General features: G+C 43.0%; 1 protein-coding gene across 3 annotated transcripts in view; it reads left to right on the forward strand.

The window, feature by feature from the left end:
* ODAD4 (outer dynein arm docking complex subunit 4) overlaps positions 1–23997 on the forward strand; it is an 84104-nt gene that overhangs the window by 54359 nt on the left and 5748 nt on the right. For all 3 annotated transcript variants that reach the window (XM_089668784.1, XM_089668785.1, XM_089668783.1), the window contains 4 exons: positions 9687–9773; positions 10433–10629; positions 17149–17249; positions 18253–18328. In XM_089668784.1, coding sequence (XP_089524910.1) covers positions 9687–9773; positions 10433–10629; positions 17149–17249; positions 18253–18328 — 461 coding nt within the window. The remainder of the gene's footprint in view (positions 1–9686; positions 9774–10432; positions 10630–17148; positions 17250–18252; positions 18329–23997) is intronic.

Genomic DNA, 23997 nt, shown 5'->3' on the forward strand with positions numbered 1-23997 from the left:
TAGTTTTTTTTTTTCTACCTTTTTATCCCTGCTGCGGGCAAGCAGCGGACTCACCTGTCAGGTGGAAGCATTTGGGCGGCAGTGCTGCTGCCCGATTGCTTCTACATACTCCCCTATGTCATTGGGGAAAAAAAAAAAATTTTTTATAGTAAAAAATGAAAGTTACACCCAAGCACATACCATCCCCCTAAAAAAATTTTTTGAGGTCCCCCCCCCACATATACACACATACCAATGTCAAAGCATACGCTGGGGCGCCTGCGCATGAAACCGTCAATTGCAATACACATGTCACATTTCGCCACGCACGCTAGAATGAGAGCAATACTTCTAGCAGCAGACCTCCACTGTAACAATAAACTGATGACCTATAAGGGGCTTTAAAAGTGTTGACCTATAGAAAATATAGGGTACTGAAGTTTGATATCTATTGACTCGATGCAAACTCATCTTTTATATTTTACAATAAAATAGGGTAATTTATTGCTTTTTTGTGCCCTAAAGTTAACTTGTATTTTTACTAAAATTTTGCAGTAAAATCATGCAACATAAAAAATTGGAACTGCCACTATTTTATTCTCTAGGGTGTCTGCTCTCAGAAATTATATCATTTTGGGGGTTTTATATAATCTTCAGGCCTAAAATTATTTTTTAAACTTGTGCAAAAAACGGTTCTGGCAGCGATAGGGATAAAGAATAAGCCCTGACCCATCCTTGCTTGAGGAGCAGCCAATTGGTGTTCATTACACTGCAAGGTCTCTCTCTTCCCTGCTGGCCCCCTGGTGCATTGCTGGAGATGGGGGGGGGGGAGATATATAGCGCAATGTTAAAAATATTACACATTTACTCTAAGTCGCCTTAAAGCCCATTTTGTTTTTAAAAGCCCCAGACATATTTTTAATATCACCTCCGATTTTAAATACGGTTTTGGTTAAATTTTTTTTTTTTTATCTGGACAAGTAGATTGTCATGAGGGACAAGTAGATTGGGGCTCCAATTTAGTCCTTGGACAAGTATTTTGTTTTCAAAAATATACACACCCCTGAACTGCATACTTCAGCAGATCTGCAGGCTTGCATACCTGCATGATTGAGTAGCTGTGCATCATCATGGCTATGGACCTGCATCCCTGCGGGACTGCATAATTAGGCTTTTGCAAATATAGGTGCTACATTATTTACCTGTTACTTGATTAAAAGGTCCCAGAAGGGGGAGGCAGGTGCACCTGGGGGGGTAATTTGATGATCACATTTCCTGGTAGACCAGTGAAGTCGGGTGTATCTGGGCGACTACGTTGGTCTGACATTGCAGCTATTTCTTTTAAGGGGAGCTGCAATGGACTGCGGCCGCATTGCCCGAAAAGCACCTGATCTCGTCTGAACTCGGAAACTAATATTTTCCCTTCTAGAATCTGTGGCTGCTGTATGTTGAGAAGTATCTCGGACAGAGGATGCTAGGGCAGTCTCTGAGGTGATTCGAGACACTTGACACGTTCGCAGGCTCAAAACCAAACAGGGACATGAGATCTATCTTAGATCTCATGGCACTAGACATAAGTCTAGACACCTTTCTGTTTCATATAGGGTTGGTCCAATTAGTGGTTGCCTCCCTGCTAGAGAGAGGTTTTGGGGGTCCGTTGTCCTTAATATGCATATCCTTGTATACTGATATTTTCAGGCCCATCAAGGGTTCTGCGTTTTGCAGTAAAGTATCGTAATTGTTTGTTTTGAAGTACACAGCACCCCAAGTGTTCGCAAAGCTCATAGCAGGTGCTGGGTTTGCTAGGGTCAAAGAGAAATGTCAATCTTAGAATACCTTGATGTTCCTGTGCTCAGGGAGCAGTCAGTTCCAAGCTTTAAAGCAAGATATAAGGAGCAAAAGGTATCCTTCAATTGGTCTCATGAGGAGATGGTACCTACGTTGAAGCAGGTTTCCTACGTGTGGTTCCACACTAGGTCTTTTTGTAGAGGAACATTCTATCTGTCCGGATCATGAAGGTCCAAGCGATGGATTGCCGGAGACCTTTGTCCCAGGGGTATTGCAGAGTCCGAATTGGTGGTTCTTTGTTCGTTTGGAATCTGAAGAAGGGGTAATTTTCCTTCCAGTGATATGAAAGATTGTAGACACTGATGCCAGTCTCTCCGTGGGGGGGGGGGGCAACCACCAGGGGTTATGCAATTTAGAAAAAGGTCCACCACATTCTGTCTGGGGCAGAACGGCATGTGCCATCTTTGTTAGCAGTACATATTCCAGGCATAGGAAACTGGCAGAAGGTTTTCCCTAGCCATCAGCGGCTGATACCGGCAGTATGGTCCCTGCATCCCAAGACATTCTCAACAATCTGCTGGCATTGGGGAACTCTGGATATGGATCTGCTGACTTCCAGGTTTTACAACAAGTTAGGTTGTGTCCAGGTCAGGAGCCCACTGACTGCCTACCTCAGGAGAGCTTAGTACACTCTTCTTGGACACGTCCATAAGTCCAGATTTATTGTCTTGGGTCCAATAACGTATCCTGCTTTACGGCAGCTAGGAATTGAAGCCCAGGTTTGCAAGGATCGGGGAGGTCCTGGTTCCTGTTTTTCCGCATTGAGTGCCAGGAACCAAGCTTCAGGGAGCTTCCATTACAGGACCTGTAAATCTTATTTGCCTGGTGTGAAGCCAGGTAATGGCATCCACAGAAATGTGTGATTAAAAGATTGGTTGTTTTCCTTTTTCCTATCTGGAGGGGAAATGGAATTGACCTTAAGGGCCATTTAGGGTCAGATTTCGGCTCTATCCATTTTTTCCCAGAGACCGTTGTTTCGCACTCCTTGATTCGTACTTTGTGCAGGATGTAACATGGATGGTCCCATATGTCAGGCCACCCTTGTGTCCTTCAGTCTTGAACTTGATCTTGGCTGTTCTTGCAGAGACCACCTATTAGAATAAATTAAAGAAATTTAATCTTTTGACTCGGAAGGTGGCTTCCTTGATACTGTCACTTCAATGTTGCATCCTCATCCATCTTTTTGCCTAGAATGATTTTTAGTTTTCACTTAAATCAGGACAGTATCTTCAATGTGACAAACTCCTGCGCTCCTACCTAAAAACTAATACCTACCAACAAAGGTAAAGCTGCTACATTCAGTCATATACCCATAGACAAAAAATATAAATGAAACGCAAATGATGCAGCACTACTACCATAAAAATTCTTCACACATAAATGAATAAGTGAAACAGTGCAAAATTAGTGACACAAATAACATAAACACACAATATTAAATAGTGCCAAAAAACTCATAAATAATCACGTGTGACAAGTGTCAATACGAGGTCCTAAAAGGACCAAATAACATAAATGGTGCCCCATTTTTCCATTTCCCATGCACATCACTAGATTGAGATCAAGCTCAGTGGGGTATCCAGTGGTGGTCAGGAACCAAGGCACCCAGTGTATTATTCCCATCTGATGCAAGTCTTGGAGGAGCTTGTCTGCCAGCATGTGTGGTTAAGATCCCACTTGTGATCTTGCAGGTGCGAAGGCCCTTTGGGTCGCTGTATTAAGGTGAGGGGGCAATTCAGCCAGAGGAGGATTGACACTCACCATCACCAGAGTTTGATTTATGTACATTGCATGAAGTTTTACTGCGTTGCAGGCATCACCACTTGCTGTTTGTGAACTGTATTCACATTTGACTTATTTACCCACCTCACATACTATTATATAGAGTGGTAGTGAGGGGGGCACGTTTATTGTTACCAGTACCTCTTATAGTCACTGTTATTTATCTCTGTGTGGTTATTCAAGTGTGTATATTGTACTATATGTCATTCGTGTAGCGCTGCACTACCTCTTTATAGATCTGGAATAAATACATAAAGCACATCAAGATTCAAGGAAGAATATACATGACTGTTGTATTTTGCTTATCCCGGAGTTCAGCTTTAATGATAAATACAATGCAGATATAAACACATGTAATGCATTTCTGTATCTCTCCAAAGTGAGGTAAATCCTCCACTTAGTTGTCAATAGAATAGGTGTGACCACTGGAAAATTTTCCTCACCTCCTTGTCCTGTAACAACTCTAAATTTTAAGACTTTCCTTCACTTTTTATACAAACCACGATGGTTGCCAGGACCAATAGTGATGGTGAAATCTTCCTAGCACAAACACAGAGAGGGGTTCTAACCCTTATCCATCAAAAATGAGACTAAAAGATACACTTTAAATAAACATTTAATATGTGAAAATATATACATTTTTTTTTTTTGTTGTTTTTTTTTTCCCCACTTGCCCTCCAGAGGATTTACCCCCCTTCCTGACCTGGCCATTTTTTGCTGTTCAGCACTGAGCTATTTCAACTGGTAATTGCACGGTCATGCAATGCTGTACCCAAACAATATTTATGTCCTTTTTTTCACACAAATAGAGCTTTCTTTTGGTGGCATTTGATCACCTCTGCATTTTTTTTTTTTTTTTTTATGTGCTATAAACAAAAAAAAAAAACAAATTTTGGAAAAAAACAATATTTTTCACTTTTGGTCATAACAAAATGTCCAATAAACTCAGTCATAAATTTAGGCTAAAATGTATTCTGCTACATGTCTTTGGTAAAAAAAAAATCCCAATATATGTTTATTAATTGGTTTGTGTGAAAGTTATAGCGTCTACGGACTATGGTATATATATTGGAATTTACGTAGCTTTTTACTTTTCCTGGCATTTTTTGAGGTACTAAAATGCCAGGGCAGTACAACCCCCCTCCCCCTTTTTTTGGAAAGTAGACACCCCAAGTATTTTGCAGAGAGGCATGTTGATTCCATGGAACATTTTATTTTTTGCCTCAAATTTTTTGAATATGACAATTTTGTTTTTTTTACACAAAGTTGTCACTTTAATCATATATTGCTCATGTATGCCATGGGTATACGTGGAATAACACCCCAAAACACATTCTCCTACTTCTTCTGAGTATGGGGATACCACATATGAGAGACTTTTTGGCAGCCTAACTACATACAAACTCCCAAAATCCAATGACCACCTCCAGGCTTTCAAAAGGCATATTTCCTCATATCACTTCCCCCACTACTTATCACAGTTTCAGAGTCTCTAAAATGCCACGAAAGTACAAACACCCCCCCCCCCCAAATGACCCCTTTTTTGAAAAGTAGACACCCCAAGGAATTTGATAAGAGGCATGGTGAGTATTTTATTACAGATATAATTTTTTGTCACAGGGTTTTGAAAAAGAAAAAATTAATTTTTTGTTTTCTTTCTTCATTTTCCAAAAACGTGGCAACAAATGAGATCTGCAAAATACTCACCATGCCTCTTAGCAATACCTTTGAAACCTACTTTCCAAACATGGGTCATTTGAAGGGGCTGCTTCTACTATTTGGCATTTCAGGGCCAACATTAGTAGCTTATGCCACACATCACCCACTCTTGAAGACCAAGCCTTTTCTGACACTTTTTTTTTCTTCACATGAAAAAACTTTTTTTTGATAGAAAATGACTGTTTTCCAATAGTGTTTATTCGTTTTTCAGAAGAAATTACAAATCAGTACAGAGAAGATGTATATCTATTCCCCCCCATCCCATACAAACTGCAGCCCTTTCTTTCAGGCTAGAAAATTGCTTTGAACCCCCCAAACATTGTATATTAAAGCAGAGGCCCTAGAGAATAAAACAGTGGGTGTTTACATTTTTTACGTCACACAGTATTTGCGCAGCAATTTTTCAAACGGAAATCTTTTGGGAAAAATACACTTTTTAGAATTTTAATGCACAAAAACACAATATATTGCCCAATTGTTTGATAAAATATAAAAGATGTTGTGCTGAGTAAATAGATACCAAACATGACATTCTTTAAAATTTGTGCATGCCTGTGCAATGGCAACAAAGTACATACAGATATTATCGATAGATGACGCTTTAAAAGCCTTTACAGGTCACCAATTTTGTATTTACACAGGAGGTCTAATGCTAGAATTACTGCCCTCGATCTGACCTTTGGGGCGATACCTCACATGCATGGTGCAACCACTGTTTACATACCGTCACAGGGTCCACACTTGCGCACGCAGGGGGGCAAGGGTGCTTTTTTTTATTTATTTTTTTCATCACTTTTGATGCTCTTACAGGGAATGCAAATATTCCCTATAACTTCAATGGGCATTGTCATAGATTCTTTTCTGAGAAATCTGGGGTCTATCAGACTCTAGATATCTCCTCTGCCTTTACATTATCTAATCAAACCAAGATCGGTGTGATCAGATGCTTTCCCAATTTACAAATGGCGCTGTTTATATCCTGCGAAACTGAAGTGATGTTCATAGCTTCTGATTTCGTAGACTGTAGAGATGATTGGAGCCATTCTAGTCTCTGATCAGCTCTATGGTCAGTCAGCGGAACTGCCATCTGCATTCTCCGATTTCCCTGTGGGACAGGAGAGCCCAAAAAATTGTGGAAGGCAGCAGAAGGGGGAGGGGGGGGGGGTGTCCCTTCTCGCTGCTCGTAAATACAATTCAGCAGATAATTGGCTACTAGGATTGCTTTTACCTGAAAATCAACTGCCAGCTAAAAAAAATTATACCAAGATGATGCCTGTAGCTGCAGGCATCATCCCGGTATAACCATTCAAAGTCAAACGACGTACCAGTACATTGCTGGTCCATGTTGGGCATATATGTAACAGCAGAGAACATGGGCATACAATGAATCGGGTCTGTGGACCAATATGACCGCAATTCATTCTTTTTTATAATGCCCATGTTGAGGGTTAGGCCCAAAAGAGTTTTAAATTCAGAAATCGTGATAGGTTTCCATGTGATTTGACTGGCAAGAGCTGAATTTGGGTGGGCGGCAATGTATTGTGCGTATAAATTGCCTTGGCCCACAATTAGTTGATACAAATCTTCAGTGAAAAACAATGGAGGGGCGAAATGCTGGCAGCGAACGGGGACGATCCTACTAACTTTTACGTTTTTGGGGACACTATACAAAGGAGGCACTAGTATAGTTCTATATGTGATCAATATTTTGATCCGTACAAACAGTATACTGGTAATGGCAGTGATCAGCGACCTATAGCGTGAGTGCGATAGTGTGCGGGCAATCTAACGCTAACTGACCCTGGGTGGATGGGGTGCTTACTGACCCTGACGCTATCTGTTGTCGCTAGTGGCAGTAATACAGTGATCAGTGAAACATTCTATATACTGACACTGTATTAATGGCACTGGTTCAGTGACAGGGTGATCAAAGGGTTAATAGGGGCGATCAAAGAGTTAAATGTGCTAATCTAACGTGTGTGCATGTAAAATGTAGTGCTGTTACTCCGTGCTGTGTTCTCTCTTCTCTCCCTGGACTGATGGGTGGGGGGCGCAGGTGTGTTTACACCCCAAAATAGGAAGTGACACAAGATTACGTCGCTTTGCCAAGAGCTGCTGCTCACCCGCAAGATGTGGGTAAGTAGTTGGCAAGTAGTTTTAAAAAAAAAAATTCTCAATATGGTATTTTTTTTTTTTTTTTTTATTATTATTATTATTATTATTTTTTTAAATACTTTTTTTTTTATCAGAATAGTACCATAGTAACATTCTACTACTGTTGGGGGATCATGGATTTTTTTTTTTTTTTGCACACTTTGGTTTGCAGGAGAAATAAAGATCATTTTTCCTGCAATGCAAAGCTTGCTGTCATGAACCTAACTCCTTCATGAACTGTCATAAATGAGTTCAGTTTTGACTGCTCAGGATAGTGATCTGTGATTTGCTGGAGCTGGTCACATGGTACAGGGTGCTGTGATTGGCCCCATGTATCATGTGACAGCTGTGGTCAATTACAGCTCACTAGGAAGAGGAGCAGAGCGGTTATGAATGAGATTGATTCATAACAGCTTTGCTTACATTGTGATCATGTGATCGCATAGTGATCGCATGATCACTGGGTCCCGTTCACCGGGATCTTCATTCCGCTGTGTCTGCTAGACACAACAGTCGTGAGGGGGGAGCGCTGCGTGCCCACTCGGGAGCACAGTACCCCCCCCCCCATATTGGTACAGCCCAAAGCTACATACGGGTACGTCGCTTTGCCTGTAGCTGCCGCAGTACATTGCAGGCAGGAAGCAGTTAAACAAAGCACAGCAGAATTTTGTTCCCCTTCAGACACTTTCTTCAAAACTTTGAAATGATTGTAAATCTCAGACATGAAATATGAACAAAGCAGATCTATCTATAGTGTGTACTTGTCTCAATTAGGAGCTCAATCTAGTGTCATTTCTGTCTGCTGTTTCATTCCTTTTGTTATCAACATAAATCACTTCTGACAAGTTTTCCTGACACAAATAGAAAAATGGTGACAAGAGAGAGACCTCCAGTAGATTGCCAGCCTCAGCTCTGTTCCTGTAATCTGTGTGGAGGGGTGTGTCCCTTCCCTCCAATCAGCTCTCAGAGCTTTCAATGAGCTCTACAGTGTTCAATTTCAGCTCTATGCTCCTTTTTTCTGAACTCTCAGACAAGCTGTATAAATTCAGCACTTTGAATGGATATAGAGAAGACTGCAGATGGATGTAAATACCCTCAAATTAAAGCGGACAGTCTGCAGTTAAAGCACATCTTGTTTGTTTCATTTCAAATCCATTGTGGTGGTGTATAGAGCCAAAAATGTTAGAATTGTGTCGATGTCCCAATATTTATGGACCTGACGGTATGTAGAAAGATTTGTTTCATGTCTGTGAATCACCTGAGGCCAGTCATTCACTGGGTAAATATAAGGGTTTACAACATTTTAAACGGAGTGATCTAGAGGTAAAGGGGGGGAGGGAGAGAGAGCAATCTGCAATCCTGATTCATTTATTAAATTGCATGTGTAATTTTCAGATTGAGCTTCTGTTGTTTTTTCACTTTAAAGGACTGTTATAAATGGTTTTAAGGCTACATTCACACTAGCGTTGTGTGCAGGCGGCAGAAAGGCGTTTGGGAAGCGTTTTTACCGCTTCCCAAACGCCTCGGACAATTCTGCACATTGCAGCACTTGGTGCTGTTCTAACGGGAGCGTTAGCGTCGCGTTGCGGCAAAACGGACGCCTGTGGTCCAGTCAGAAGGAGTTGAAGCCTCCTATTCTAGTCTATGGTGCCGCTCGGTTGCGACGCGGTTGCAGGGCATTTGTGGAGCGGTAACACCATTCAAACGTCATTATAGGCGTTTGTAGGGAGTTTTTAACGCTCGGCAAACACCTAGCAACCGCCGCCGAACCGCGCATGCGGCGTTAAAAAACGCTCCACAAATGCCGGACCAACGCTTGCCAAACACTATAGGGGCGTTTGGCAAGAGTTGGTAAAACAGTCAAGTGTGAACGAGCCCTAAAGCACTCAAAAACCTTTTCCTCCCCATCTGCACATTGCCAAGTGAATTCTTACAAATAACTGCTATGTCTTATCATTGATGTCAGGTGCAGATCAAACCACATTTTTCCTTTTATATCTTCAGTTGGTTATTTGACATAGCGTTACATTTATCCCAAGGTCTTTCAGAATTTAAATTTTTCCTCACAACCAATTCATTAATTGCCCAACATATTACTCAGAAATTCTTCTTTGTGGTTTCTTGTGGATTTGTTTTATCAGAAAAATCTCTCTACGAAAAGAGGAGTTCAAACAATATTTTATTAAAATCAATTTTCTTTTCAGTGACTTACCTGAAGCAAAATCACGGGCGCTGGATAATATCGGAAGAGTATATGCTCGGATTGGGAAATTTAAGGAAGCTGTTATAGTGTAAGTATTTGAAAAATAGTGCAGTGGAAACAATTTGAGCAGTAGAGGAAACCGGATTGGAATTAGGTGTGCCTATTGTATTTTCAATTAGGACATAAATACAGGGCTGGTTTATACAATTTTTATTTCATCAAAGAACCCTTAAACATGCATGTGTGTTTGTCAGCTGCCATGTGAAGCTTCGCTCCGAAACGTCTTCTGTCTTTTTATATAGTGTGTGTTTGATTTGTATTGAAATAAAACCAGTAACCATTCACCTTAGACCTTCACAGTTAACCCTAAAATTGGAGACTGGGTATTGCTGCTGGTTGGTACAAATGACTCCCCTTTCTGTTATTTCAGGGCATCCCAGGAGCCTCTGAAATCTAGGTGTCTGCAGTATGCACATTTTGTTGTAGAATTTCTATAGGTACTGCACCCAGTGCCTCCCGCAATGCAGAGTCGCAACAGCCTACTGCAAGGCACCGTACATCGCATTGTGGGAAAAGAAGGGGGTTTTGCTGCAGTAATGGACTGAGAAGTTATTTACTTCAGCCAGCACCTGCTGGTATCTAGTTTGCATTTAAGGTTTGTTCTGGAGGATGACCAGTTTGCTTTAAGGTACTGGTCAGCCATGGCCCTTTTCATCAAACTTGTGTTCGCAATATATTTTAATATAGGTGGGAAGAGAGGATTCCCCTGACAACATCAAGCCTAGAGAAGACTTGGCTGTTTCATGAAATTGGAAGATGTTATTTAGAACTGGGATTGTTAGAGGATTCAAGAAACTATGGAATGAAATCTCAAGAGGAAGCAGAAGAAGCTGGAGATGTAGAATGGCAGCTCAATGCCAGTGTCCTTGTGGCACAGGCACAAGGTAACCTCTGAAATAATTCTATCCCAGCAACACTATACAACCATGACAGTAGTTTGTACCGCTGTTCTTGAAATCTATTTGGGGATAGCTCAGTCAATTTGTGTTTTAGTAAAATAAATTTGTACAAACTTGCTCTCATTATACAAGCACTCAAAGGGGGTCATTTTTGTAGTGTAGAGGCCTGGATCCAGGATCAATTGCAAAAAATAGCACAGTTACAGTACTCTGCGCATAATGAGCTATATGTGAATCACTTTGTTTCACACCATACTTGACTGTAACTATTGCCATTGGAAGTCATATTGGACCACACTGAGTTATTGGTAAAACCTCTGTTATGCATTTGTTAATTCTGTCCACATTTATAGTTCTCTAGCTTATCGGTATGGGTACTGTGATCTGTTGATTCTTATGTTTGGGAATCAGGAATCTTGTATCAAAGTGACCAATCGGAATATATGCCTGGTTTTTATGTAAGTCCCTCATATTCAAAGATATGAAATCATAGGGGAAATGGATGTTGAATGTGGTGTCTAGTTTATTACTTCTCTGGAATGTCTTTGAACTCAGTGAAGGGCTTGGTTTACGCTTTTACAATATCCCAGATTGCACAGCTAACAAACCACTAGGCCCCAACTCCCTTTGGGGTTCTGTAGCTTGGAGCTCTCCTGCTGTGCTTTGGCTGCCTGTGACCTCTGTCATCACTCAGCCCACATGTCACTCCACAGTGAGGGGGGGGGGATGATTGGAGGAGGCAGCCTGCTTTGGGAGTGAGAAATGGTACAACATGGAACATTCTTAACAAAATGGAGGTTCGTATCCACCTCTGGGTGCACGATTGCTACAAGCTCCAACAACACGAAGTTGCTCAGGCAATGTGGGACAGACTGAGCATGTCTTAAATAGACAGGCCAGCTAGGAGGCAGCCCAGGAAGTGATGAAAGGGAAGGGCATAAAACCCAGGAAATAGTAGATGACGCCCACAGGTGAGCACAGACAAATACACATGTGAAGGAAACAAGAGCAGCAAGAAGGTAAGAATAAACACACAAGAGGCTGCAAGCTAACTTGTGACAGTTACACTTTGTATTGATGGGGGATTTCCTCATTATTACGTGTCCTCTGCATTGATTGTAATGTCTATTGTTGTGTGATCTTCCATGTGTATATGCTTCAATAAAGATCATGGTTTCAAGTTAAAAAAAAAAAAAGGCACAATTAATACACTGGCCAGGTGCTCAGCTAGGTGAGCCTCTGATATACTTTGGAGGGGGCAGAGGGAGGGCCACCATTGGGGAGTAAAACCCATACTCATGTAGGGGTCCCAGGCATCCTCAGGGAGCCCCTCCCTGCTGGCTGGGGAAAGCTGTGCTGCCTCTGATGTACCTGAGAGGAGGTGGAGGATGGGCCGCAATCAGAGGGGGGGGTACAACACATACTCGTGTAAGGGGTGATGAGCATCCTGAGGGAGCCACCCATGTAGAGTTCACTTGCTGCATGTTCGGACCCTTGCTTTATGTTAATATTGTTAACGTTGTTAATATTTATTTTAGTAACTTTATTCTGCATAAAACATTTAACAGTGTCATTTCATGAGATAATTTACAAGTGCGTGTTTAGGGGCAGGGCAAGGTAGGGGGTTGGGTGGCACAACTGGTGGCAAGTAACTCTTAAGACCTGGCTAGTAGCTCAGATCTTGAGCCATGATGATTGAGATATAAAGGAGAGGCAGCAGTGCTGCATGAGAGGGTGACCTGACTTAAAGCTGCATCATGGGAGGAGTGAAGGAGTGGTGGAAACCCCTGATTATTGAGCGCAAGCTGACCCAGGATTGGTGGATCAGTATATCCATTAGTTTTAGTTACAATGAGCAACTAACGTGAAAGTGAGGGATAGAGTGGTTGATAGTAGTGTATAAACTGGATGGATTCAGTCTGCCCTCCCCCCATACAGTATATGGCTCCCATAGAGAATGCTAGACCACAGAGCCACTATGAGCAGCACATGACACCAAACCTGAACTTGAAATAACGTGTGTGTTCTAAAATGATATATTGCAGACAGTATTGGTAAACTTGCCCATGTCATTTCTCCCCTCCCCTTGCATCATCATGCTCCTCACTCCATGCAAGCACACATTATGGAGCAGCGGGGGGGCATGGCCAGGGGCATGTCAGCAGCGCCCTCAATGAACACAGGGAAGGGAACAAGGGTCTGAACATACAGCAAGTGAACTCACCCAAAACCTCCTTGTCGCCACCCCCCTGATGGCGGCCCTTCTTCCGCCCCCTCCCGGGTACATCAGAGGCAGCGCTGCATTCCCCATCCAGCAGGTAGGGGCAGGGCCGGGAGCTCCACTTGTGCTCTAACCCCGCCCCCTTCCTGCTGGTTGGGAATACGGTGCTGCCTTTGATTTACCGGGAGGGAGCGGGGTTGGGAGTTCCACTGACGCTCTGACCCAGCCACCCCTGCTCTCTGGGACACACTCGCCCCCACTTTATTTCCACTCGTCAAATGTGAGCAGGCGAGTGAAAATGTTGAGGGCTGTCAATCGTGCAGGTTGGAGTAAAGACAATAAAAACCGCCATAGTGTAAAACCTCTGGCTATCTCCTGTACCATGTCCGCAGTCTCTGGTCATCTCCTGTAGTACATCCGCAGTCTCTGGCCATCTTCTGTAGTACATCTGCAGTCTCTGGTCAGATGGGACTAGAGAAGGAGGATATGGGACTGGAGAAGGTGGAGAACATGGGATGGAGGAGATGGTACATTGATTTATGTTAATATTGTTAATGTTGTATTTTGTTAATATTTATTTTTGTAATTTTATTCTACATAAAACATTTAACGGTGTCATTTCATGAGATAATTTATGAGGGTGTGTTTCGGAGCAGAATAGGGTTTAGGTGAGACAACTGGTGGCAAATAACTCTTAAGGCCTAGCTGGTAGCTCAGGATTCTAAATTTTGAGCCCTGCTTTATGGTATTGCACCAAGTCAGAAAGACCTATGCTTCCATTTCTTTTGAGAAGAGGGAAGAGAGCGAGTCTAGTCAGAGCCACCTTGTCACTCCAAATGAACCTGGTCAACATGCTATGCAAAGAGGCAAAAAATAATTGGGGTATCTTAATGGGCAACACTTGAATCCGGTATAGATCTGGACCAAATGAGGGTTAACATATGCAATTTGCGAAGATCCAATTCGATCCTGGCTCATTGAGAACTGAAGTATGCTTTGTACAGTGTAGACTGGTTTGGAGTAATTTTGGTGCTTAGGTACTTTTTAGCAGATGGAATTGGTAAGTGTGTTTTTTAATTTGGCGACTCTATCAAGTGAGAGCGTAATGTCCAGAGCCTTGGATTTTGAGTAGTTGATGGAAAAATTCAGGCACTCCCATACTGAGTAAACAGATTTAGGAGTGCAAGCAGGGAGGACTTCGTGAGGATAAAAGATCATCAGGGTATGCAGCTATCTTATGGTCCATATTTGTGAGATAGTCTTCAGATGGCAGGGTCAGAGCACATCTTACACAAGAAGGGTTTGAGGGGCAAGATAAAAATGAATGGGGAAAAGGGACCTTGACGACTCCCATTAAATAGGGAGAAATAGATCAGGTTTTGTGTAGTCTCGCTGTGCCCGTGGGGTGAGAATAAAGGCAGAGATCCACACCATTATATAATGGATTATGCCACTATATGACAGGGTAGACTGCAAAAGTTGTCAGTACATCTCATCAAAGGCCTTCTGTGCTTCAGTTGACAACAGCATGAGGAGTTGGGCATTTGATCAGGCGGAGTATATCCAGTCAATGACTTTGTAGGATTGTGCTCAGCTTTTCTTTGGAGCAAAGAATACTTGGTCAGCATGAATAATCCAGGCAATGTGGGGGAGAAGCCTATTCACTAAAATTTTCAAGAAACATTTTAGATCCACATTCAGGTGGGTGATGGGTCTATAGCAGGAATAAGCAACCTTAAAAAGGTGGAGATCTACCTGAACAAAATGGGAGACGTCAAAGAGCACCGAGCACAGTGTCTCCTCCTCACACCTGATTTAAATCTCTAATTGCTGTGTCTACTGTATCGCAGTCGCGTGCATTGCACAGCAATCATGGTTTTAAATCAGGTGGTGAGGAGGCACCATATCACCTTCTGACCATCTGTCAAACACACTCAGATCACTTTTCAGAGGAGCAGCAGTGCCTGCTTCCTAATGAGCCCTTTGTTGTATTTGGGAGTGGCACCTGTAGGGCTCGTTAACACGTAATTTGGGGGTGGTAAAACCCTGTTTGAGTTGCGTTTTTACCACCCCCAATCCCTACCCCCTTTTAGGTGTGCGTATGCCGCAGCATGAGTTAAGTCCCCTGTTGCTTTTCATGGGTGCTAACACCTGCCAATTGTGATCTATTCAAGTAAATGGGGCAGCTCTGCAAGCTCCCCACAACTGCATGCTTCTGTGGGGTCTAAGGGGTTAAAGCAGGTGGTGAGAAAGCAGAACGTTGCCTTCTTTAACCCCTTGTTTGCTATGCTGCACAAAGTTGCAGAGCAGCCTCATTCACTTGAATAGGTCATGCTTGGCAGGTGCTGCACCCACCAACCATGACAGGGTGTATAACTCTTGCTACAACATGTGTACACCCCTAACCACTGCTGCAAAAGGGTGTGCAGTTGGGGCAAGGGTGGTAAAAACACAACTTGCCTTAACACATCTTAACCACACACACCCCCCACCCCCCCCAGACGGCAAATGAAAAATTAACTTTTACTGTTCAGAGCCCCCTATAAGGCTGCTTTAACACTGACAGGCTGAGGTTTACCTGCACTGTGGGTGCAGCACAGTTTATCTGCAACTTTCCAGGGTTAGCTGTGCTTTGCTTTTGTGCTTCTACTATATCCCGTAGGTGTGGTGCACTTTCTGAAAGCGCACCAAAACGCCTGCATGCAGGATTTTTAATGTGCTTTCAGAAAGTGCACCAAACCCGCAGGATATAATAGAAGGCTTTGTTTAAGCGCAGCTAACCCACAGGAAAGTGGCAGGTACACTGCACTGCACCCGCGGTGTGGGTAAACGGCAGCACATCAGTGTGAAAGCAGCCCTATACTATTCTGCCCAGTGTATTGCTTCACACTGACCTGAAGATCTCTTCTTTCCTGCTGCTGGCACCACTCTGGAGACCACCAGCCGGGATGAGAGGTGGAGTGTACTTGGTAACGCTCTGCATGGGACAGGAGCCAGCACTACATAGGAGGCATCAGCTTATGTGGCTCCTGCTCCCTACTACAGCTTCAACTTTACAAGTAGTCCATCTGCTTTGCATTCTTTTGATGCTTTCGGATGGCGAGTCAGCAAGCCCAGACCATGGTCTACCAGTCACCTGGCTGAGATCTACTGGTTGCTGATCCCTGGTCTATAGTTACTGCACAAAGTGTGGTCCTTGTCCAGTATTCAGATATCTGTTATACAGTATGAGCCCTCAGCATATCTGGCAGGGGGAGGTGGCCCGCAGTGATATATGTATACACACGAATGAAATAAGGGTCGAGTATGTCTCGAAAGGTATGGTAGCCGCTAAAAGGTAACCCATCGGGTGTCTGGAGCCTTACTTGTTTTAGTGGAGGCAGGGGCAAAGCATGACTCTTCTACTGAGATCGGGCTCTCCATTTCCCCTTGGACCTGTGCTGGAAGAGAAGGCGTACCTGACAATGCCAGAAAGGAAGCGATCAGATCATTTCTCTGGTAAGTGGACTTCGGCTCAGGGCTGTTGAGGTTGTATAATCTGTGATAAAAATTTTTAGAGTCTTTAGCTATTGAGGCCAAGTCCCTTACCTTTGAGCCATCATGGGCAATTACTTGCATCATGAGTGGCTTTGATTGCATCCCTTGCAAGGCCTGTTCTAAAAGGGTTTCCAGTTTTTTCCCAAATTCATATAAGGACCATTTATACCTGCAAAGCTTATTGTAGACTTCCTTGTATAGTAACAAAGCTTTTCTCTCAGAGCCAGCAGCTCCTTCTGTGTAGAAAGAATAAAAGACTGTTTATGTACGGCCTCTAGATGCCTGATTCGGATATACAGTCAGGTCCATAAATATTGGGACATCGACACAATTCTAAAATTTTTGGCTCTATACACCACCACAATGGATTTGAAATGAAACTAACAAGATGTGCTTTAACTGCAGACTGCCAGCTTTAATTTGAGGGTATTTACATCCAAATCAGGTGAACGGTGTAGGAATTACAACAGTTTGCATATGTGCCTCCCACTTGTTAAGGGACCAAAAGTAATGGGACAGAATAATCATAAATCAAACTTTAACTTTTTAATACTCGGTTGCAAATCCTTTGCAGTCAATTATAGCCTGAAGTCTGGAATGCATAGACATCACCAGATGCTGGGTTTCATCCCTGGTGATGCTCTGCCAGGCCTCTACTGCAACTGTCTTCAGTTCCTGCTTGTTCTTGGGGCATTTTCCCTTCAGTTTTGTGAGTTGTTAATTCTTTTACTCTTCTTAATTTTTAGTGAAATTAAAAGATTACCAGTCTGCTGTTGACAACTTCGAAAAAGCATTCGAAAATGCAAAGATTGTAAAGAATACGGAGGCAGAGCAAGCCATCCTTGCTGTGAGTAACCACTTCCTGACTTGTACCTAGTACAGATCTAAACCACTAAAACCATTTGTGAAAGAATTGTATAGGTATTCAGCTTCCCATGATCAGTCTTTACCCCTTTCATATAAAAAATTGAGCATGTGAAAATTTCTGTTGCCCACAACATCTAGTCAGATGCTTATATCCTTTTTTTTTTTTTAAAGTGAAATTGTGTAACAAACCATGAGCAGGCAGCCTTTTATTGCAGAGGAAACATGCAATGTCTCTTTTGCAATATAATGCCCCTTCCTGCCTGCTCGCTGTCTTCTCTGGTGTTGTAAATGGAGCTGTGCATGCACAGTTCAGCTTACAGCCCTAGGCCGGTCTCCATGTACCGGAATGACGGCCTCCTGCAAGTACACAGGATTGACGTCATCCTGCGCTAGCCAATGAAGAGGCCAGAAGACTGGCACTCAGAAGATGATGCTGGTTCTAGCGAGGATCCATTGGACAGGTGAATATTTACCCTTCAGTTCTGCTTTAAGCCACCCTAAAATTTGATACCTGTGAAATAACTGCTATAGCCAGTTCTTTAATTCCATTTATGTATTGCCTTTATGTTTACATAAGTAAGACAAGCCCTAAGGAAAGATATATTAAAGCCTGCATGCACAAATATTCAGTTGACAAGGATCCTGGTATGAAAAATCATCTGTGCATTGTATATGAGTGGTATTGTAGATATAAGATAAAATTGATTTGATTCCAAATTTATTTTGGTTCAAATATATATTATTTTTATTCATTTAAATTGCTAGTGACCTATATGAACATGTAGTATATAAACAAAATGTAAAAAACATGGACAGGTAGTTTTCCAGCAGCCCAAAATGCCTACTAAGCTAGGACAATAGGTAGTATTTCAAATGTATTTGTAAATGGCATTGGTAGCTCACACACACAACTTTTGTTTTAGGTTTACTGTATCTTAAATGTCCTGAAAAATGTAAACGACTTTTATTTATGTATTTTGTAGGCCCTTGAAAATGCAAAAAGGGAAAGTGAAGAGCCATTGAATTCAGAACATAGTGACAAAGAAGATTCTCCTAGAGGTATGCCTTAAAATGGGGTCCACACTCTTTGCCAAATCCCTGTCTGTTGGTACGTCAGAGGATCTCCCAGGAGGAGGCTGGTGTACAGTGGGTATAGAAAAGATTAATCCCCTTTTAAAAAAAATCAAATTTTGTTGCTTTGCAGCCTGAAATGAAGACACAGGTTTTTGTTTTATCCAGCTGTATTTACTTACTGCAACTTATAACATCCAAGTGAAAGATATAACAACAACATGTCAGGAAAAATATTTAAAAAATTCAAAAATAGAATCACTGAGTTGGAAAAAGGATCACTCCCTTGTTAGCCACCTTTTGCTTTAATTACAGCCTGTAGTTTGTTGGGATATGTCTCTACTAACTTTGCACATCTAGACTTTGCAATATTTGCCCACTCTTCTTTGCAGAACTGCTCAAGCTCAGTTCAGTTTATTGATGACCGTTTGTGGACTGCAATCATTCCACAGATTTTCTATGGGCTTTAAGTCTAGGCTCTGACTAGGCCATGCAAGGGCATTCGCCTTTTTCTCCTTCAACCACAGTGTGGTTATTTTTGCTGTGTGCTTTGGGTCATTGTCACGTTGGAAGGTAAACCTTCTTCCCATTGACTACAAAGCAACAAAATGCAATTATTTTAAAGGGGTGATTCTTTTCTTTTCCCACTGTGTAGTAGTTCTCTGGCCTTTCATATCCTGGTTTTCCCTCTGCAGCATATGTAGAGGAGTCGGGGATACTTTACCTTTCTATCCATAGTGTGCTTTGTCCTTTTTATGGGTGTATGGTTGCTCTTCCATTCTAAGGTTAGGCATATCGATTTCACTAGTGTCCAACTCCACATTGACAGGCTGCTTCTTCTGAAGTTCAAAATGTGTCTGGCACCTTTTGGACTCTGCAGAACATCATACATTCCAGCTCAGAGTAGATGTGCAGTGCCAGTGAGCGGTGCAACCAGTGGAGCAGTTATTTGAATCTATTTTGTGTGCAATGCTAATGCTCGAGGCTGTCGTTAGAGTAGACTCTAAATGGCCTGCTCCTTTCACCTGGCAGCTAGTGCTGTGAAGGAGGTTGTAGGAAGCTTGGAGGCCACTGACAGGGAAGCAGCTGTGCATGGCACAGGCCAAGGGGTGGTAAGAAGAAGACTTTAGTGACAAGTTCCTCTTAGTTATCCTAGCTAGAACAACTGCAGTCTGGTATATGGAAGCTTGCATTTAGACACAGTATGAAACGTATTGCTGGTGCGACTGAACCCCGAATCCCCTGGTCTAAGCCTCTTTTGTTGGACCTGTGTTAAAGGTGTTGTCAGTCATCAATCTGCTTATGTATTCGGGGACCTAGTGCCTACTTTGTGGGAAAAAATGGCCTTTATACACCTTCTGTATCATGATTTTGAATGTTTACAATGCGCCACCCTATCTATCATATAGGGTTTTAAATTCTACAGTACCTTTGGGCAAATAGATTAAAAAAAGTATTTAAAGACAATTCAACTGCTCTTCAGATGTGCAAAGATGTAAAGTTGGTGTCCGTAACTAACCACTTGTATTGGGAGTTGCAGGAGAATAAGAGCCAATGGTTTATTGTTGAACAAGCAATTAAATGTTCTTTCCAAGGAGTGGAAATGTTAACAATGGAGAAAATGTACCTTTTGCATGAAGAAGAGCCTTCACTATTTAGAGGCCACATCCGCTATCTGGTGACAGAGCTATCCGCATGTCCACAGTCCAAAACAGCCTTACATGCAGCTATCTGGAATAAAAGTTCTAAACTGGATGCTATCCTACTCTGATGATATTGCCTGTTATAGAGGTTCTATGAATGAGGAAACTGATTTTCTGTTCAAACAGGTTTGGGCAATTGCTGTGGATTTAAAACTAACAGTGGCTTCAGCTTGCATGGCAAAAAAATGCTGGAGCAGCTTTACCATCATATCTCGGCTGATCATCCAACAATTCAGATTTTGGTATGTGTTTGTTTTAGTCAGGGCAGTTAGTTATTTGGCTGAGACTTTACCCGAGGCAAGTCGAACAGTGCCCTAGTCTACAGCTGTCATCTGTTGAAGACATATCTGGAATGGGGCGCATGCACAGAGCCGCCTGAGCCGGACATGCTAGCCTAGAGCTCTACTCCACCACTGCTCACGCAGCCGATCGGAGCAGCAGCTGGACCAATCTGGATGGTACGATCCTCCCACATGCCTGGTAAGCACCCGAGGACACATCAGATGGTCGCTGGGTGTTTAGGGACTAAAACCAATCTGAGGTGCTCAAGCGGGCCTCCTCCAAAATGGCGGCGCCACCATCTCCTCATACGGGCTCGCCCTGCTCACCTAGCTCACCCCGCTCCCCTATGCAGACTTCCCACACCAGCGGAGCAGGGGCTGATGCTGACCAGGTCACAGATCCGACAGCCTTGTCTCCTATGGTACAAATCGCTTCTTCCCATGTTTGTTGAAACAGTTTGAGAAAATGCTGCAAAAAGTGCTCCAACACACTTCAGATCCAATCACAGATCTCCTCTCTAAGGAGAGCCACGAACTAGGCTAGCGTACTTCAGACCTAGAACTAAAAAACGATGACTTAGAAGCTGAATAACCATGCAGAGGAAATCGAGATCCTGAAAGAAGAAAATTATATTCTACAATCTCAGCTAGAAGATTATGAAAACAGGGCCCAACGCTCTATTAGGATACGAGGCATCCCTGAAACAGTCATTGATCTACAATCACTTCCTTATTCCAGGAACTGGTTCCCTCTATTCCTGTGGAGAGGCTTGAAATGGATTGGATTCACAGGGCCTTGGCCCAATGCAAACCAGAGGGCCCTCCGAGAGGCATCGTAACTAAGCTGCATTTTTATTGCACCAAAGAGCAACTCTTATCCATAGCATGCTGGCGGGAATCTCTCTCCTTTCAAGGACACGATTATCAGTTATTTACTGATCTCTCACAACTGACTATCTCTAAGCATAAGGCCCTTAAACTTCAGTTACTGACTCTGCAACACCACCGCATCGCCTACATCTGGGGCTTCCCATTTAGCCTACGTTTTGTATTTCAGGGAACCAAGCACACCTGCAAGTCCTCGGAAGAACTCTGGGCTCTCCTACAAGAATTTCACCTAGAGCCTCCTTCATCTCCACTCGCTGAGAATTGACCCAGACGTAGATCAGCTTCTAGCTCTCCACTAAAACCCTCCGCCTCTGCCAACGGGTCACACCTTGCACGGCCCTAACAAGCAAGGTCATTTCGCCTCACCAGCTCAAGAACCCTCCGACTCCATGGACTGACCATGCCAAACAGAACTTTTGGCCTACCTCTTCTATGACTCACTGCTGGATCTTTTGTAGTTTTACCATTTTGCCCACGTTGGGCACCAGTTTCCAGTTAATGACTCTGCATTACTGAACCCGCAAGAATCTTAGCGGATCCACTTCTACTTCCGTTACTTTGCTGTATCCTTCATTTGTATATGTCTACTACTAACCCACTCGGTCGCGGCTTAGGGGTAGCTGGGCACGGCCCTCACACCTGCACAGTTACCCTTTACCTGCCACCATTAGTATCTACCTGTATGTACTCTTTAACTTTTTTTGTTTTGTACAGGCGGTTAACGATCTGACTCCCTGAAGGAAGTTACATATAACCACTACATACCAGGTTTTCGATAACCTACACACTAACAACCCTGTTCCTGGGGACCATTTTAAACTCCAGCTGCAGCTATTGCTTATCTGTTCACTTATCATGACACCTTATGGCAGATGTGACACGGGGTGGTAGTCACTGCTGCCCCCAGCCTTGCCCACGGGTAACCCCAGATGGGTTCCCCCTGGACAAAGTTTACCATCCCACGTTGGGGTTTATACCACATATCTCTCCCTTCCCCCCTTTTTCCGCTTCTTTTTCTTCCCCCGTCTTCTCTCCTGACCCCCTTCACCCTCCTTATCACTCTCCTTTCCCTTCTCTCTATCTTCTTAGCCCTGAGGGTTGGTTACCACCTGGCCTATCCTAATTCTGTTGCATAGGCCCCCACGTTAATATGGCCCTGCTGAATTTCTTTACCCTTAATGTCCAAGGCCTAAATTCACCACACAAATGAACCAAGGCTTTCATATCTTTCTCCTCCACCAAAGCTCATGTAGTCTGCTTGCAGGAGACACACTTCACTAAATCTTGTTGTCCAAAATTCAGTGCCGCTTCCCCACAAGTATATACGGCCTCAGCAGATAAAAAACGTAGAGGAGTGCTAATAGCATTTCATCGCTCTACTCCATTTACCCTTTGAGCAGAAATCAAAGACCCTGAAGGGCACTACATTAACAATGTCTGGCCACCTTCTTGATACAGAAGTTACCATAGTATCTTACTATGCTCCAAACCGCAACCCGACCCGTTTTCTCTCCTATCTCTTGACCATACTTGAATCTCATAATTGGGGCACTCTGCTTATTTGTGGCGACTCCAGTTAGGCTATATACCCATTCTTGGAAAAATCCCCTGCTCCTGATGTATCCAGTCCTATTAAGCGCAGCTTCCAATCCCTTCTCCAACAACACTCTCTCCTCGACTCTTGGCGAGAAGTCAGCTCAGCTAGAAGACAAATACACTCATTTTTCTCACCCACACAACACCTTCTCACGTATCGATCATATATTTCTAACTATCGACTCGTCGCCCACTATACTGTCCTCCATGATCGAACCCTATACCTGGATGGACCATAATGCTGTCATTGCTACTCTAGACTCTGTAATCCCCAGGTCTATAGATTCTTCCTGGTGCCTCAGCGATACCTTGTTGGCTCACCCGGAACATCAGGCCCAGATAGAGGTTGCGATTAAACAATCCCTAATCTATAATACACCAGATATCTCACCGGTTACGCTGTGGGAGGCCCATAAGCTGGTATTATGAGGGGTGTTAATTAGCCTGGCATCCCACTTCAAGAAGGAAAGATGGCTACTCCATAAACGTTTAGATGCCACTTTCCACGACTCATACACAGCTTTTCAAGCAGATCCCTCTCCCATACATAAACAAACATACAAGAAGGCCCGCTTGGAGCTGGATTTTTTCCTAACTGAATCTGATGAAAATGTACTACGTAGGTCCAAACACAGATATTGTATGAAAGCAAATAAACCTGATACCTTCTTAGCACTGACTCTCCACAACCTAGATCGTTGACGCAAACCTATATGCTAGAAAACTCATACACAAGTAACCAAGGACTCATACACAAGTAACCCTACGAATATCCTTTGAGTATTCCAGAAACACCTTGCAGATCTTTACTCTGCAAAAACCTAATTTGCCGAACCTAAAGCCAAAGCTTTTTTTTTTTCCAACCTCCGCCCACACACTATCGTCACAATGCACTTCTCTAGAACAACCAATTTCAGAGCCAGAAATCATTCATACAATTAAATATCTTAAATCCAATAAACGTCCGGGACCAAATGGCTTTACAGCTCCCTATTTCAAACACTTCGCTGGATTACTAGCTCTGTTACTGGTCAGGGCCTTTAATTCTCTACTGAATGGCCACACCCTTGGACCAGACTCCCTCTCAGCCATTATCACCATTCTACCTAAGCCCAACTCTGACGATACCTCCTTGTCCAATTACAGGCCCATCTCCCTCCTGAACATCGATATCAAGATTCTAGCAAAA

Source organism: Staurois parvus, unplaced genomic scaffold, assembly GCF_062004578.1.
Source record: "Staurois parvus isolate SC_StPar_1 unplaced genomic scaffold, SC_StPar_1.0 ptg000063l, whole genome shotgun sequence".
Taxonomy (NCBI): Eukaryota; Metazoa; Chordata; class Amphibia; order Anura; family Ranidae; genus Staurois; species Staurois parvus.